At 45.6% G+C, this 16,865-nt stretch overlaps 1 protein-coding gene across 2 annotated transcripts in view; it reads right to left on the bottom strand.

The window, feature by feature from the left end:
- Positions 1-16,865, bottom strand: part of LOC147891862 (ARM repeat superfamily protein) — a 147,992-nt gene that overhangs the window by 53,956 nt on the left and 77,171 nt on the right. For both annotated transcript variants that reach the window (XM_087388423.1, XM_087388424.1), the window contains exons 10-11: positions 9,778-9,840; positions 9,395-9,649 (exon numbers count right to left, since the gene is read on the bottom strand). In XM_087388423.1, the coding sequence (XP_087244549.1) occupies positions 9,395-9,649; positions 9,778-9,840 (318 nt within the window). The remainder of the gene's footprint in view (positions 1-9,394; positions 9,650-9,777; positions 9,841-16,865) is intronic.

Below are 16,865 nucleotides of genomic sequence, written 5' to 3'. Positions count from 1 at the left end.
TGGAAGAAGAGTTCTTTACAGATTTTCCACAGATACTCGCAGATTACAAAGAGGTGATGCAATGGCAAAAGTAACAAGAGAAAGTGCACGTAAGAGGAAGAGACAAGCAATAATCTAGAAGAGGACTTCTGCTCATTCAAGCAGGAGGGAGTGTCATGACAAGAGAAATGATTATTTAGTTAATTAATAGTCATTAGGACTTTATTATTGTTAGGTGCCAATTTGATGGTGCGGTTATATGTTTGAATTTATGATCGGTGTAAATAGTACCGCCAAAACTATGTAACATTGGCCAATGATTAGTAATAAAGATGTGCACACACGTGTCTAGGTCCTAGGGGCAATAGGAAAGGGAAAGGGTGCATTAGAGTGCATTGAATGGTAGGTGCATGGGTCATAGGCTAAGGGTAGGTGTAAATGGGAAGATGGAACTTGAGTGATCTCAAGGGACATTAATGAAAGGGTATCACCCTTCATTGTGAATCTCACGTAGCATTCTTTCTACCACATTGCATTCATCCGTCATCTCTCTCCCACCTTGCATGTAGGTCGAAAAAGAAACAAGTACTCTCACGAGGGCGCTCTTCCCCATTGGAGGGCCAATCGGCATTCAAATTCTGCATGCATTGCACACATTTGCATTTTTCGAAAAGTGTGGATCTTCACAAGGCTACCGCCTCTAACTGCAAGCGGCGTCCTATGCGTGTAGTATGAGAGAAGAAGGGAACCTTCTCCACTCTCTTTGAGTGGCCTACTCTGGACGGCCAGAACCACTCGCCTGGGTCCCATTGTACCTCACTGAGGGGACGACCCTCCCATAACCATAAGCGCCAGCGAGCTGCATCCATATCTGAGATGCAAGAGGGGTCGATCAACCACTCCTTGCCCAGACGGCCCACTACTCTGACCCTCTGCCACCCTAACTAATCCAAGGCTCCATCCATCTCCGGATCTCCATCTGTCAGAGACTGCAAGAGTCCACCTCGACCCACACTGTAGAACCAGGCTCATCGGCTGGGCATAGCTGAATCCGAAGAGATACCCCTGTCCCTAAGAACTGGCCCAACCACTGTGCTGGTATGAAACTCTGAAGGCCCGCCCACCAAGACTCTGGGATAGCTGCCTCAGTCTCTGCCATGAATTTCTAGCTCATAGGCTAGCGGTATCTGCAAGGTACTAGTAGGCAACTTTGACGAACTATAAGTAATAGTCTTGGCATCACCCTCATGGGTCTGTTCAGCCTCATCATGAGCACACAGATTTGCTTTTGCGAGTGCCAATTCATGGCAGCATTTATCACATGTTGTACCAAGCATGAGGACACCCTTACAAAGTTCTGCCCTCGCATTTACAGCAATCCTATGAGATGCCATTGTTCTCCTAATGGCTGCTAAGTGTAGCAAGAAAAGCTCCCAACTATACTCACCTAGTGAGCAGCAATGAAGGGCATCAGTTATGTTGAAGTTGTAGCCATATTTCCCACTGTCATGCTTCTGAATGTGTTGTAACACAGCTTCAGGAGTAAATCTGTCTTGCATATCTTTTTCATGCTGCACAAGCTGCTCCTTGTCACTGTGGGTAAGTTTACTTTGGCATCCCTTGCTATCATCTGTGTGGTTTTCTATATTTTCGTCCTAGACCATACAATGCTGGATACTCACCTCCTCCTCAAAAACTTTGTCCTCAAAGTTTACATGTCTAGAAGGATCAATTGTAAGTGCATCCACATCCTTATCTTGCTGGTCAACATCTGCATCATGATCAATATCACAGTTTTGCTCATCATTGCTTGGCGCCTCATCTATCCTGCTTCATTGTCACGGTTATGTAGGCTACTCTGAATATAGGCATATCTTCCATTAGTGTGCTGAACTGCCAAGGCATCATCTGGAGCATCATCTAGAGCAATGTATCGGTCCTGCAAACTGATATAACAGACCCCTTGCTGTCCATATTTCTTTCCATCATGTGGGCTGCTGCTTTTATTTGAGCAACTATCCTGACATAACCCTTTTGTAATTGCAGCTGTAATAGCCTGGAAACAACCAGATTTTAGTCCTGCATATTGAGGCATCTTCCACTTCTTGGAAGCATGATTTAGCTGCGTACTAGGGAAAGGCATAGCATAGCTGGGCTGCATAGCTCCTCTAGGCATCATAGCTCCAGAAGACTCTTTGGGTGGTGGTGCATAGGAGGAAGCATGGGCTGCTTTCCCATCAACTGCATTGCAATGTGCACAACCTCTCTGACCTTCTCACAAATCTGTTCGCCGATTTGCTGGTCCATTTGCTTCTCTACCTCGGCTTGAGTCCTCCTCTGAAGCATCACCAGTGAAGCATCCATGAATTTAGCCCTTGTGCCATCAAGCATGTGCATTGCAAAGCTAGCAAGTATACCCTTGGGTGCTCCCGAAATGAGAGCTTTTGGTTCTTGCTGTTCATAGCCATTTAATCTGCTATTTTTATTAGAACACTTCTCCCCACAACATCCCTTAGTATTTGTAGCTGGAATCACTTGAAAACGACCATAGTTTTGTCCTGCATCCAAAGGCATCACCCATGGCTCTATAGCATGGTTTGGCTGCATGTCAGGGAGTGGTATAACATGGCTGGACTGCATTACAAGCATTGGTCTCACTACATTCTCCCCAAATGTTGGGTGTCTACTGTTATAGGCTTGCATAGCCTTTGGCATCACTCCCCTCGGCATCATAGTTCCAACAATTGGTTGCTCTATGGCATTTGTATCTCGACATTTAGCATAGGACATTGCTATCAAATATAACAGCTGAATATGCAAGGTACAACCACCATCATATATATCCTGACCATTCAAGGTGTTATGTGCTTGCAGTGCACTAGCCTGTGAGCCAAAATGCATTTCATCTTGGAGTTTACCTGAAACTTGATGCATAACAATCTTCTCAATAAGCCCAAAAGGCGAAAATACTTGATGCAACACATCCAATGTAATGGGGTACCACATATTCTGGATGGTAATCGAAAGGATTCCACTGGCTGTGAATCATCCTTATGTTGAAGGTGCCCTAAGCCTTTTGTAAGCTGCTCAAAGCCTTGCATAAGTTGCGCAAAGCTAGAGGCATGTTGCCCCATGCTCCCTCTATGGGTACTTGAATGTGCCATGGTGTGTAATAAACTTTTTCTACTGTCGCACTCTGTCAAATGCATGCAGGTGTGATGGATTGCTGTCAATAAATACCTGTCTCACAGCTTGAAATGTGATGGAGAGGCTCGAAAGAAAGGGCGATGAAGAGGCTTTGAAATGGAGCCCAAATGAGCCCCAATGGGGTTGTGGAAGACCTTGAAAAGAGGTTTTAAAAAAAGGCTCTCTTTTTTTTTTTTTTTTTCGGGGGGGGGAGAGAAGAGAGAGGGGGGGCGGTGTCCTAAGTCACCTAGGACCTTTAGGACCTCGACCTAAAACTCCTAGGGCTGTTATAGTCACTTATGCCCCGAAGTCGATGAAGGAGCTTGAGAGATCAGCTCTGTCTGTCTGTGTATAATTCGGGATTCTCATCAACGTGCACTCCATTGTGTATAGTAATTCAATGAATCCTTCAAAGACTAATGCAACGAAGGGCAAAGAGTACAAGACCCAAGAAAAGTGCTCTGGTACCTATGTAGAAAAGGGGGTAGGGGCAGATATAGAGGAAGGGGGATAGAAGAGCAAACTGGAGTGAGAGAGGGGAAGGAGAGCAGAAGGGGAGGGGAGAGAGAGAGAGAGAGAGAGAGAGAGAGAGAGAGAGAGGAAAGAAAGTTTATTAAAGTCTTCAGGAGACCGTGAAGGTCTATGAGACTAAAGATAACTGATACAATGAGCATAACAGTGGCGGTCTCAAAACGGGCCAGCCAACCGTTTCTACAAAAAAGAGGTTATGAAGGACAGTCTGTCTAGTCCTGATACAAAAAATATGTGCCTACCTCCAAATGATACAAAAAAGAAGGGGGGGGCACCGAAAATGGGGCAGAGGGGGGAGATACAGTATATATGTACAGGTGGTGATCGTCAGAGACCAATCATAGAGGGGCCGTCAAATGGGAGGTCGGAAAAAACCCTGCGATAGATGACTGGCCTCTGACGTCACGCGGCCTAGTCAAGCTCGGTCGTCGGGGGCAGCGGGTGGCCCAGTGGATGAGGGCAACGGTAACCCCGGTGGGGCGGGCAGAGAGCAGAGACGAGATGTCATGGACCCAGATGTGTGAGTCTGTCCACTGGCGCAGCTGTCGTGGCTCTGGCTCTCGCTCACGTCCGCGTCGTCGGCTAGACTGAGGAGAGGTATCCTGTGACTGGAAGAAATCGGTGATAGGCCGCTGGGTGTTCTCACGCTGTGTGTGCTGCTCGTGTCGCCGTGCTCGGAGAGAGGTATCTCGGTGGCGAGTCATCTCATGTAAGAAAGCGGCTAGGCATCGCTGATCCGGGAACTGCAGCATGTGTGGGAGGGGGCCGAATCCGTCCCGGAAGAGGTAGTGGTACCGGCCTCGAATGGCATAATAGATAGGATATCTGAAAGCAAAGTGCTCCACCAACTCGATCTCCTGCAAGTCGCAAAGTGGACAAAGGCGATCCTCTCGTGGGATACCCTCTGCGCGTCCGCTCTCGATCCGTAATCGGTGTGACGAGACCCTAAACTGACGAGGGAGATCCGGAGCGCATGTAGTAGACGAAGCTGTGTGTAACCCGGAGGTGTGATGAAGCCCTCCTATGAGATCTGGAGGCAGTGTCGGCGGTAGAAGTCGAGCTTCACAGGAAGCTCGGAGTGAAGAAACCGTGTCCGCCAGGTATGGAGCTGGAGCAGATCCGCTCGAATGAGCCGGTTGACCTCTTGGTCAGTGGGGGAGAGGGGAGATGGTGGAGCGTTGAGGCTGTACTGAAAAGGAGGCAACCGGTCTAAGTCGAGGCCCAGTCGGGTGAACCAACTGGAAAGACGACTATACGAGCATCGCTGGTCCCCATCAACGGATAAGGCCATAGAGGAGGATAGGGCTAGCCAAGGTAGGCGGAGGCGACCGTCGGCGGAGGAGCTGAAATCCCTGACTCTGTGGAGATAAGTGATAGCCTGAAAAGCCGCATCGAGCTCTAGGGGTGAGGCACCGAACTCTACTAGAATGATCTGGTGTGGTACCAATGGTTTGCTGCGGATCATCCGAGCAAACATCAGTATCTGTAGGCACTCGACTCGAGCCCACTCTGTGTCTGAAAGGTCGACTCCCCACCAAGGGCTACCGTACATGCCTGCTGGACGGACCAAAGAATCAAAAAGAAGAGACTTGGTCCGCCAGTCTTGGAAGTAGGAGTGGTAGCACTGTCGCTCCAACCTGGCAAGAGCGGCGTATCCCCGGCTGATCCTGGCCTGCATGGCCGGGCGCATCGTGAAGATCGGGCCTGAGAAGACAATGCCCAAGTATGTGTAAGAGTCAACTATCTCAACAGGGTCGCCGACGAAGAGGAACTGCTCTCGGTGCATAGCAGGTCTGGAAGTGTTGAAGATCATCACCTTGGTTTTCCCAAGGTTGAGCTTCAAGTCATGTGTATCACAGAAGACCTGAAGTCCATCCAGGTGTCGCTGAAGACCAGTAGCAGAAGAGGATAGTAGTACTACATCGTCTGCGTATAGGAGGAGAATCTGGATGACAGCCTCCGCAAGAGAGTAGCCTGCACCTCCGAGTGTCCTGATGGTGGTCTCGAGCTCGTCGATGTAGAGGCCAAATAGAGTCGGTGACAAGGGACATCCTTGTTTGACTCCGATAGTGCTCGTGATCTCTGAGCTCCAACTGGTGCCAATCCTGACCTGCCCCATCACCCGCTCATAGAGAGCTACTACTGCCCAGATAATCACCGAGTCGTAGCCTAACTCCTGCAGGCGTCTGATGAGTCGGGCACGGGGAACGGTGTCGAATGCCTTGCAAAAACCCACAAAGCAACAATATAGTCTCTGTCTCCTGTGTCCGGCCTCCTCAATGATCCCTCTAAGTGTAAAAATGTGATCGTAAGTCGAGCGATCCGCCCTGAAGCCGGCCTGTCAGGATGCCCTGAGCCCCTGTACCTCTACGCGAGCACTGACCTCGCCATCTAACACTGATGCATAGATCTTGGACATAACATGTCCAATCATGATGGTCCTGTAATTCCCTGGATCCATGGGATCTCCTGCTTTGTGGATGGGTGTGATAGTGTTCAGGGTCCAGGCTCTGGGGAACCTATGGCAGACAGCTTCATTGAACAGCGTTGCCAGGATGGGGGCTAGAGTTTTGATGCCATAGGCAACAAACTCTGTGCATAGGCCCTCATGATCCTTAGCTCGGCCGTTGTGAAGCTTATGTGCTGCGTGGGTGACTCCCTGGGTCGTGAAGAGGATACAAGAAGTAGGGCGGGGGGCGGCTGAGAGGTCGGGAGGAGGCTGATCAAGGATATCATAGAGTGTACGTGCGTAGGAGTGCCAGAGGGAAGTGTCAGTGAGGGGGGAGGGGAATCGGCGTTCTAGAAATTTCCTCCAGAAATCCTTGGAGTTGCTACTAAACAGAATGTTCAGTAGCGTATCCTCATTCTGGCGCAGGAAGGCTAGCTTCTTGCGACGGACTAGTCGACGATAATCCCTGGTGAGACGTGGGTTGGCTCTAGCGTTTCGCCGGTCGTGAGTCGGAGTGTGCGGCGTAATGCTTTACACTCGTCATCATACCAGCTGTTGCAAGGGGTGGAGCCAGCGGGTGGAGGGCGGGTGGACCGAGTAGTGGAAGGAAAAATGTGGCGGGCTGCATTGTGAAGGGAGTGGGTGATAAGGGTGGCTCGGTGATCTAGAGAGGGTATGGTATCTATGTGTCTGAGGAGGGAGGCTAGGTGGGCTGAGTAATCAGGTGAGAGGTTATGATTAAAGTGTATATCATGATAGGTAGTGTAGTGCGGGGTGTGGCTGGGAGGGGCTCGGGGCACAAGGATATGAAAGAACAGGTAAGTGTGATCGGCTCCTGGGGGTAAGGGTGCAGTGCGGGATTCAGTGATCTGTGGGGCTAAAGCAAGAGATCCCAGAATGTAGTCGACGACACTGGCTCCTCCGCCATGTGGGAAACATGTGAAACCAGAGGAGGCAGGCCACCGGTCTAGTCCATTATAGATGACCAGATCATGTATACGTCCAAGGTCCAAAAGAGCCTGCCCATACCCAGTAACAGGAGCGCGACTTTCAGCCGAGGAGCGGGGGAAGCCCGAGTCCTCTGTGTCCATCTCAGGTAATAGGACCGGATCTGAGTGGAAGTCCAGGAGTGATGTCTGATGTGCACCTGTCCTTGCGTTGAAATCCCCAACTAGGAGGACCTCTCCGCGTCTGGAGAACTCCACAATGTCTGAGTAGAGATCTAGATAGGGGGATACCCCCGTATCCTCACGAAGCATCCGTGCGAAATGTGACGTCTTAGGAGGAAAGTAGCAGACTGCAATAAAGAGGTCGCGTGTGGAGGGGCGTCGAAATCGGAGCCATAGGTAACGGGCATGGACATCTCGTCTAACCACGGATATCAAGCTCGTGAGCACTGAACGAAGGAGTATTGCAACTCCGCCTGACCCTCGGACCCCCCCAGAGAGAGTGAAGGGAGAAGAGAGAGAGTGAGTGAGCGTAGGCAGCAGGTAGCAGGAAGGAGGAGGGGCAGTAGATAGGATTAGATGTCACATCAAAAGGTGAGTACAAAGGGTGGGGAGGTGGACTTATTTAGTCTCCCTCCACACTATCTCCTTTTTTGCCCTTTCTAGGCCTGAACATCCCCTAGAGGAATTAGCCTAACCCTCACTAACTTGGCCCAATCTTGGCCTTCAATACACAAAATTTGTGAAAACAGTGTCTGTTAGTCTGCACTGCATTCCTGCATATCCAAGCAGGTAACGGCAGCAAGAATGGGCAAAAACAACTTCAAAACGAGCTCAGATCTGCAAAAACAGCATTCTTACACTGTCTCGCTTTGCTTTTGTTCTTCTAGTTCTAACAGCCTATTTCACTTCCAGCCATGAAATTTTACCTTTTGGATTCAATTTGTGTACACATCAATAACTTTATATGCATTTGTGGAATTTTTGACAGCAATTGCTATCGTTTTTCATTCCCTATAAATAAAAGGGACGTCAACTTCTTTTACATTATTGTTCTTTTCAATGTATGAATGTATAGCTGATAATTTATGACATGTATTCGCAAATTCTGTTGCTGTAACTCCTTTTATTCTAAACAAAGAGAGAGGTAAAAACAACAGAACGACAGAGCATCTCAATATCCGGCTATTCAGTTGAAAACGGCCACTTGGTTGCCGAGCAACTAGACAACAATGAGTCACTTGGTTAAGAAGCAGCTTGGTAATTCACCACTTGGTTAAAAAGCAGCTCGGAGACGAGTCAAGCAAGTTGAATCACAGCAACCTTGCCAATGGACAAATAAGGTGGCTTTGAGGTATGGCTTAGAACAGGAATAGGGGAGTCATGTGACAAAATTATCGCCATTATCGGATGATCACACAAGTCCCTTGTAAGGGGTAATCAAGAACTTCCCAAGGCAAGCATACATTAGGGCAGTCAGAGACTTCTGTGATGGTGCAATCAATGCCTTGGCCAACTACCTAGCCGGATGAGGTAGCCTATGTGTGGAGCAAGACGAGAGAAAGGCTACAAATCAATATAGGGGAAGATGAGGTCTACAAGGCCCATGGGAGCCAGGTAGAAGTGTGTTGGACAGGCAGGGGTGAAAGAGAAGAGGAAAAGGCAGTGCAAAGATGGGGACAAGATGATGCTAACAAGAAGCAAACAAGCATGGATCAGCACCAATTTTGGAACCCAAGAATAGGGTCCTGGCAAGATATTTAGACTCTAGAAGGTGCTGTAATTATAAGATACCAAAAGGTCTAATGTGAAACAAAGCATAGTCACAACAAAACACATTTCTTTGTTAAAGAAACGTTTCTCACATTTCAAAACGTTTCTATCCCAAAGAAACGTGGCCAAGGGTAGTATTACTGGAAATTCTACATGTTAGGCATCATTTGAACATGCCATGTATATGTGGGACATATTTAAGACATTTTTGGCACTAAAAAGTACCATCAGGCGTTTCAAAACTTCTGCTTTTTTCTTTAAACGTTTTGAAACGTTTCGCGTTTCTACATTTCGAAACGTTTCTGGTGACTATGAAACAAAGTGAATGACACCCGACTACAAAGAAGAACATTTGCTAATGTCAGCATTTCATTAGATGCATGGAAATTATCAAAGCCATTAAATTAATAGGTATACCGGTAAGCCTATTATTATGGGGTTGTGTGTGGTGAACAGGGGTGGCAGAAAGGGGGGAGGGGCGGGGGATGTAGTTTGATGGAGACAGAGAAAAAGAGTAAGAACCCCCTACCAGGCGGCCACGATAGTTGCTGTAATCCCCCGAGCTAGAAAGAGCATCATCACTTTTTGTTGGATTTTCACTAAACTGTGCCTTTTGGCTCTTCTTCATAAGCCAATGGAACGCAAGATCCAAAAGACTTCCATAGACCTCATCTGAAACTAAAATTGAGACACCTTTCTTATCCTTATCATTTGGTCCTAAAACACCCATTGAGCCATTTGCAATGATAGTACCATCATTTGATGGTGTATCTTTCAAAACTGCCTGCAAACAATCATTCAAAAAACACAAAACAGCTCATCAAGGCAATGCAATCAGATAGACAGAAGTGAATCCTCATGAAAAGACCATAAATCTTTCCAAAGACTGGAAGTTAATATCATAACACATACCAGCCAAAACAAGAAGGCCGGATAATGTACTCCAACCTTATCATGCTGTAGAAAACCAAGCATCTGCACCAAATAATTCTTGGTTAGACAGTTGACAAACAACTCTATTAATATCTTACTCTCAGAGAAACAGGTCCAAAGAGCATCTCTAAAAGAATCTGTTTCTAAGTGCTTGCTGAATAAAGATTTTACGTTATTTTAGAAGGTTGATGCTATAATACAAGTCCTTAAATATAAAAAACAAACATATACATGAGTATAAGAATGAAACAATGAAGGAAAGCATGATTCCGATAGATGGTGTAATGCATATTGACAGCACCCATCTTCCATGCTGCTAAAGTATGTTGCTCAGTCCATCAATCCTCTAGAACAGTACCATCGCCAATTCACACAATATGTGATCTGATCTTCGAAAGAAATACATATAAGACAATTTGCAATGAGCATCTCAGTAAAGTAGAGGTGTGTAAAGCATGTAAAATGAGGCAAAAAACATATCATTAAAAAAAGTTCTCTACGGTTGAGGGAGAGAGCTACTAATTCACAATTTCAAACACACGCACACACACTTTTTTTTTAGTAATATCCAGTGCTGTATTTATATGCTCATAAATTTACAAGATGGGAAGTCTCCAAAATGGAGAGCATCCCAAAGATCAAAAACATAAAAAGAAAAGCTCTATGCAAGAAGCATCTATATCACCCTCATGGCAGGCATCATATAAGGATTGCCGCAATGAGGCTCGGAAAGATTCATATGACTTGTGAATCTGCCGACCCAAGTATGCCAAATTATGCTCACTCCAGATTGTCCAAAGAGCCCAATATCTCACCCAAGAGAGAAATAGTTAGTATTGAGACAAAGACCTCATAAATCTGCCAAATAACCAAAAATGTTTCCCAAATCTGTGACTTGGGAAATGGAGATGTTCTGAAATTCTCCCGAGGAGGTTCCTAGAACACGGGCAGTGCCAAAGCAAATGAGGGACAGTCTCTAAAGGAGCCTGACATCTCAAACATGTGGATGGTGCAATGCGTCGTTTGGCAAGTGTGACTCCCACTGACAATGTGCCTGTCATGCATCTCCAAAGAAAAAGTCTTTGTTTCAAAGGCATTTTGCACTTCCATGATATTCGCAGATTCTTCCGCCACCATGAGAGGGGCTTCCTGATATGCCACAGAGTATTAGCATATTGCTGAATCCATGGAGCGGCTGAAGAAGCCTGTAGGCTTTGATGGAGGTCAAGGCAGGCAGAGGAACAGGATGACAGGATGTAGCAGAGGGTTGCAATTAACCAAGAGAGAAATAGTTAGTATTGAGACAAAGACCTCATAAATCTGCCAAATAACCAAAAATGTTTCCCAAATCTGTGACTTGGGAAACGGAGCCGAAGATGATCTGAAATTCTCCCGAGGAGGTTCCTAGAACATGGGCAATGCCAAAGCAAATGAGGGACAGTCTCTGAAGGAGCCTGACATCTCAAACATGTGGATGGTACAATGCGTCGTTTGGCAAGTGTGACTCCCACTGACAATGTGCCTATCATGCATCTCCAAAGAAAAAGTCTTTGTTTCAAAGGCATTTTGCACTTCCATGATATCCCGAGATTCTTCCACCACCATGAGAGGGGCTTCCTGATATGCCACAGAGTATAAGCATATTGCTGAATCCATGGAGCGGCTGAAGAAGCCTATAGGCTTTGATGGAGGTCAAGGCAGGCAGAGGAACAGGATGAGAGGATGTAGCAAAGGGTTGCAATTACCAATCCAATAGCCTATCTGTGTCTGCCACAAGGGGAACAGGTAGAAAAGGATGTAACAAATCAGCAATTTTCTTCCATATCGACCTATGGTGCATTCCCAATGCATAGGAAGCAGTGGCCTGAGGAAAAGATAAGACATAGCCCTAATTATCTACCACATCATGTATGTACCTGATTCCCAATTTCATGAGATTGTATGCCTGAACAAGTTCCTGTAAAGCGAGTGTAATGTCAAAGATGGCACTCCAATGAATACTTTCTTTCCTCATTGAGTTTGTCCCCGAGCAATTATCAGGAGCCCATTTTACCTACATTGACATATATGCTTATGCATTTGCATTGGCGTACATGCATTTGCATAGACATTGTTGTGATTTTAAAAAACGACATAGGTAGGTACCTAGACTCTTTCAATGAGGCTAAAATTTTGATAGGCACTCCATCGTGCTAAAATTTCACATCTCCAGGGGTAGTTCCTTGGACTTTTTCAACGACTGAGGTGGTTTTTGTTCTTTTTTTGTGGGGGAAGAAAGAGAGAGAGAGAGAGAGAGAGCGAGAGAGAGAGAGAGAGAGAGAGAGAGAGAGAGAGGTTGTGTCAGATATATTGTATCTATTATGAAATATATTGCAAAGGTTTGAATCCTTATGACGAATGAAAATCTAAAATTGTACTGAAATGCTTTGACTATGAGGCATATGATTTGAGGATATTAAGTCCACCATGCATCCTAGGAGAGCACACCATTTCTATCTTCATCAGTCTCAATGCTTTCACAACAGTTTTTGTCCTCCATAACATCTCCATAGCTTGAGACATAAAGGCTGAAATATCTCTGGAGAACCAATGCGGCAAAGGCAAAAAGAACTGGACATAGGACATTACAATGGACTATACTATTCTGAGCGTGACATGAAGTGGCCAAGTAGAAATTTTCCAGTATTCCAGTTTATGTTGAAGTCTTTGGAAGATCCATTTTAACTGCTGCTTCCTGGTGATATGCCATCCTATAGGATATCCCAAATGCCTGACTATTTCTTTGGAATGCACCACCTGACCTGGCCAAAGAATAGAATGCCAGTCACATTGTTTCAGGGGAAGCAATTTAGATTTGTCAAAATTAACATGCAATCCCGCTGCCAATCCATACAATGATAGAGTGGTCATAAGCATGTGAACTTCCCGGGGAGAATTCTGTGGCATAAAGAAGGAATCATCAGCATATGCTTGTGCCAAAAAAGATGCAGCCCCAGGGATTTTAAGACCAGTCATCTGTCCTATTTTTGTAAGATGATCAAGATACATTAAGGGGGGATGGGTCGCAATGGCATAGAAGAGAGCACTAAGAGGGCAGCCCTGTCTAACTGATCTACCCAATGTCCATGACCGAGATAGATGACCCCCAAGAATGCACTGAGAAGTAGAGCCAGAATAAAGCCAGTACACTGCATTTGCTATCTTTGGACCAAAGCTCAACTTTATCATGATTTGAGAGATAAAATCCCATTGAACAGTGTCAAATGCCTTAGCAATATCTACCTGCAATATGAGCACATCTTTGTTTCAAAGGCATTTTGCACTTCCATGATATCCCGAGATTCTTCCACCACCATGAGAGGGGCTTCCTGATATGCCACAGAGTATAAGCATATTGCTGAATCCATGGAGCGGCTGAAGAAGCCTATAGGCTTTGATGGAGGTCAAGGCAGGCAGAGGAACAGGATGAGAGGATGTAGCAAAGGGTTGCAATTACCAATCCAATAGCCTATCTGTGTCTGCCACAAGGGGAACAGGTAGAAAAGGATGTAACAAATCAGCAATTTTCTTCCATATCGACCTATGGTGCATTCCCAATGCATAGGAAGCAGTGGCCTGAGGAAAAGATAAGACATAGCCCTAATTATCTACCACATCATGTATGTACCTGATTCCCAATTTCATGAGATTGTATGCCTGAACAAGTTCCTGTAAAGCGAGTGTAATGTCAAAGATGGCACTCCAATGAATACTTTCTTTCCTCATTGAGTTTGTCCCCGAGCAATTATCAGGAGCCCATTTTACCTACATTGACATATATGCTTATGCATTTGCATTGGCGTACATGCATTTGCATAGACATTGTTGTGATTTTAAAAAACGACATAGGTAGGTACCTAGACTCTTTCAATGAGGCTAAAATTTTGATAGGCACTCCATCGTGCTAAAATTTCACATCTCCAGGGGTAGTTCCTTGGACTTTTTCAACGACTGAGGTGGTTTTTGTTCTTTTTTTGTGGGGGAAGAAAGAGAGAGAGAGAGAGAGAGAGCGAGAGAGAGAGAGAGAGAGAGAGAGAGAGAGAGAGAGAGGTTGTGTCAGATATATTGTATCTATTATGAAATATATTGCAAAGGTTTGAATCCTTATGACGAATGAAAATCTAAAATTGTACTGAAATGCTTTGACTATGAGGCATATGATTTGAGGATATTAAGTCCACCATGCATCCTAGGAGAGCACACCATTTCTATCTTCATCAGTCTCAATGCTTTCACAACAGTTTTTGTCCTCCATAACATCTCCATAGCTTGAGACATAAAGGCTGAAATATCTCTGGAGAACCAATGCGGCAAAGGCAAAAAGAACTGGACATAGGACATTACAATGGACTATACTATTCTGAGCGTGACATGAAGTGGCCAAGTAGAAATTTTCCAGTATTCCAGTTTATGTTGAAGTCTTTGGAAGATCCATTTTAACTGCTGCTTCCTGGTGATATGCCATCCTATAGGATATCCCAAATGCCTGACTATTTCTTTGGAATGCACCACCTGACCTGGCCAAAGAATAGAATGCCAGTCACATTGTTTCAGGGGAAGCAATTTAGATTTGTCAAAATTAACATGCAATCCCGCTGCCAATCCATACAATGATAGAGTGGTCATAAGCATGTGAACTTCCCGGGGAGAATTCTGTGGCATAAAGAAGGAATCATCAGCATATGCTTGTGCCAAAAAAGATGCAGCCCCAGGGATTTTAAGACCAGTCATCTGTCCTATTTTTGTAAGATGATCAAGATACATTAAGGGGGGATGGGTCGCAATGGCATAGAAGAGAGCACTAAGAGGGCAGCCCTGTCTAACTGATCTACCCAATGTCCATGACCGAGATAGATGACCCCCAAGAATGCACTGAGAAGTAGAGCCAGAATAAAGCCAGTACACTGCATTTGCTATCTTTGGACCAAAGCTCAACTTTATCATGATTTGAGAGATAAAATCCCATTGAACAGTGTCAAATGCCTTAGCAATATCTACCTGCAATATGAGCACATCTTGATGCGAGTACTTAGCATATTCAATTGCAATCAATGCATTGGAGATATTGTCATGGATTTGTCTTCGCAGCACAAACCCATACTGATGAGGATGAAGGCCCGCATTCAGTATCCCGTGAAGCCTATACACAATCATTTTGGCAATGAGTTTGTAAACTACAGGCATCAAGGTAATAGGCCTCCAATCTGACATATGGTCACACAGATGTTTTTTGGGCACAAGTTTGACTATGCCATGCTTCCAAGAGTGCGGACACACACACACACACATATATATAGAGAGAGAGAGAGGAAGAAAGAAAGTTTATTAAAGTTTTTGAAAGACAAAGGGTATATGAGACTAGACTATGGCCCTGGTACGAACAATTGTCACTGTCACTCCCATTGGCCATGCCCCCAATTTGGTAAGCATGGAGGCTTCATGGGCCTATGAGACACAGTACAGCCAGAAAAGAGTGACTAATACATTTGAGTACCAAAAAGTCGAGGGAGTGCACAAGGGATCTCCTGGGAGAGTATAGTGCATCTCCAAGATGATTATAAAGCAAATTCAGATTTTGTTGTTCTAAAGTCCAAATTTCAAAATTTAGGACCCAGGCACTGCTAGATTACATTTCTGTATTACCTCTTGTTTTCCATTATTTTCCATGTCAATGACTTTTCTCTCCAAGGAGGCAAGTTGAAGCCTAATTTCTCTAAGATCCTCTTGTAGGAAATAAATCTGTTCTTTGTTAGAAACATGGTGAAAGGAGAGAGAGCATCCATCAAGTGTGACAAGACAAGTGAAGTACAAGCCTTATGTAGGCTACTCACACACACTCTAGCACCTAGTGCATATGGGATAAGTCCAATGATGACACGTGGCACTCACACATGACTCACACACATAGACTAGTACTAGATCACCTAGTACTACACACCAACACACTCTTTGACTATGATATCTCCAACAACCCCCTTCAAAGCAAAGAGTGTGAGACCCAATACGCAAAGAGTAGACCGATCCCCCCTCCACCGCAATACTGCAAAGAGCAAGTCCAACTATCCAACACCTCCCGTGTGATAGTGACTTCTCAGTCAGCTTGCGACCGGCAAGGTCAAACCATCACTCGTCATCCCCCCTTACTCTGAACTGAGTGGTCAATATCATCAACCAAAGTAAAACACAATACACTGAGAACCTTTATGCGACTCAACACAAACACACATAGAAATATTTTCATTCATTTTATGCATAGCAAGGGTAGAGAACCCATGATCCCGAAGTAGCTACCGCACAACAGTGTGCACATCCTGATGCGAAGAGGTACGTCGGTGAAGAACCAGGCGAGGATGCCCTCAAATGATGTGTCGATGAAGGCCATAGGAGCAACTACCAAGGGACATCATGTCATGACTCTCAATGTGCTGATCAGAGAGTCACCGAATGCGAAGAAGAGCCTCGGAGGCTCCAAAATGTAAACCCTGATCAAAACACAGCAAGAGGGTGTCCGGAAAGGCAAACCCTAATAAAAAAGCAGCAAGATTACACCTCGAAATGACGCAGGACAGCTCCAAAGTGAAAAGTAGCTCCCTGGAACAGCTCTGAATGCTTCAGAGCTCTTGTAGATGTTTGCAACAGATCGGCAGTGGCTGTTAATGCTCTAAAATACACACAGTAGGGCCCAAAGTCCAAAGGCGGTTGCTGTAGGTGCTCCAGAGGCAAAGGCGGGTCTCGAAATCTGCAAAGCGGCTCAGCAAGGCCCTCCAAAGTGCTGCGGCAGGTCACCACAGTAAAAGTAGGCTGGTATATGTATGCTGGAGCGCTGGAAATAGCTCGGCAGTGGCTCTGTTGAAGGCGGCTATGCAGCAGCAGCACATTAAAAGTCGATTTTGGTGATGAAGAACTTCGAAGCAGCCCTGAAAGGTCCACACGTGCAGGCGCAATGAGACGACCAGCAAGTAATAGGCTGCCAAGGGCGCCTAAAGCTCCAAAAACTCCCGAATGGAGGTGGCAATGAAGGCAATCTG

Source organism: Dipteris shenzhenensis, chromosome 17 (assembly GCF_047967505.1).
Source record: "Dipteris shenzhenensis isolate YYH24624 ecotype China chromosome 17, Dip_SZ_1.0, whole genome shotgun sequence".
NCBI lineage: Eukaryota > Viridiplantae > Streptophyta > Polypodiopsida > Gleicheniales > Dipteridaceae > Dipteris > Dipteris shenzhenensis.
Note: the sequence above shows the minus strand (reverse complement) of the source record. Positions and strands in the feature narration are given on the sequence as shown.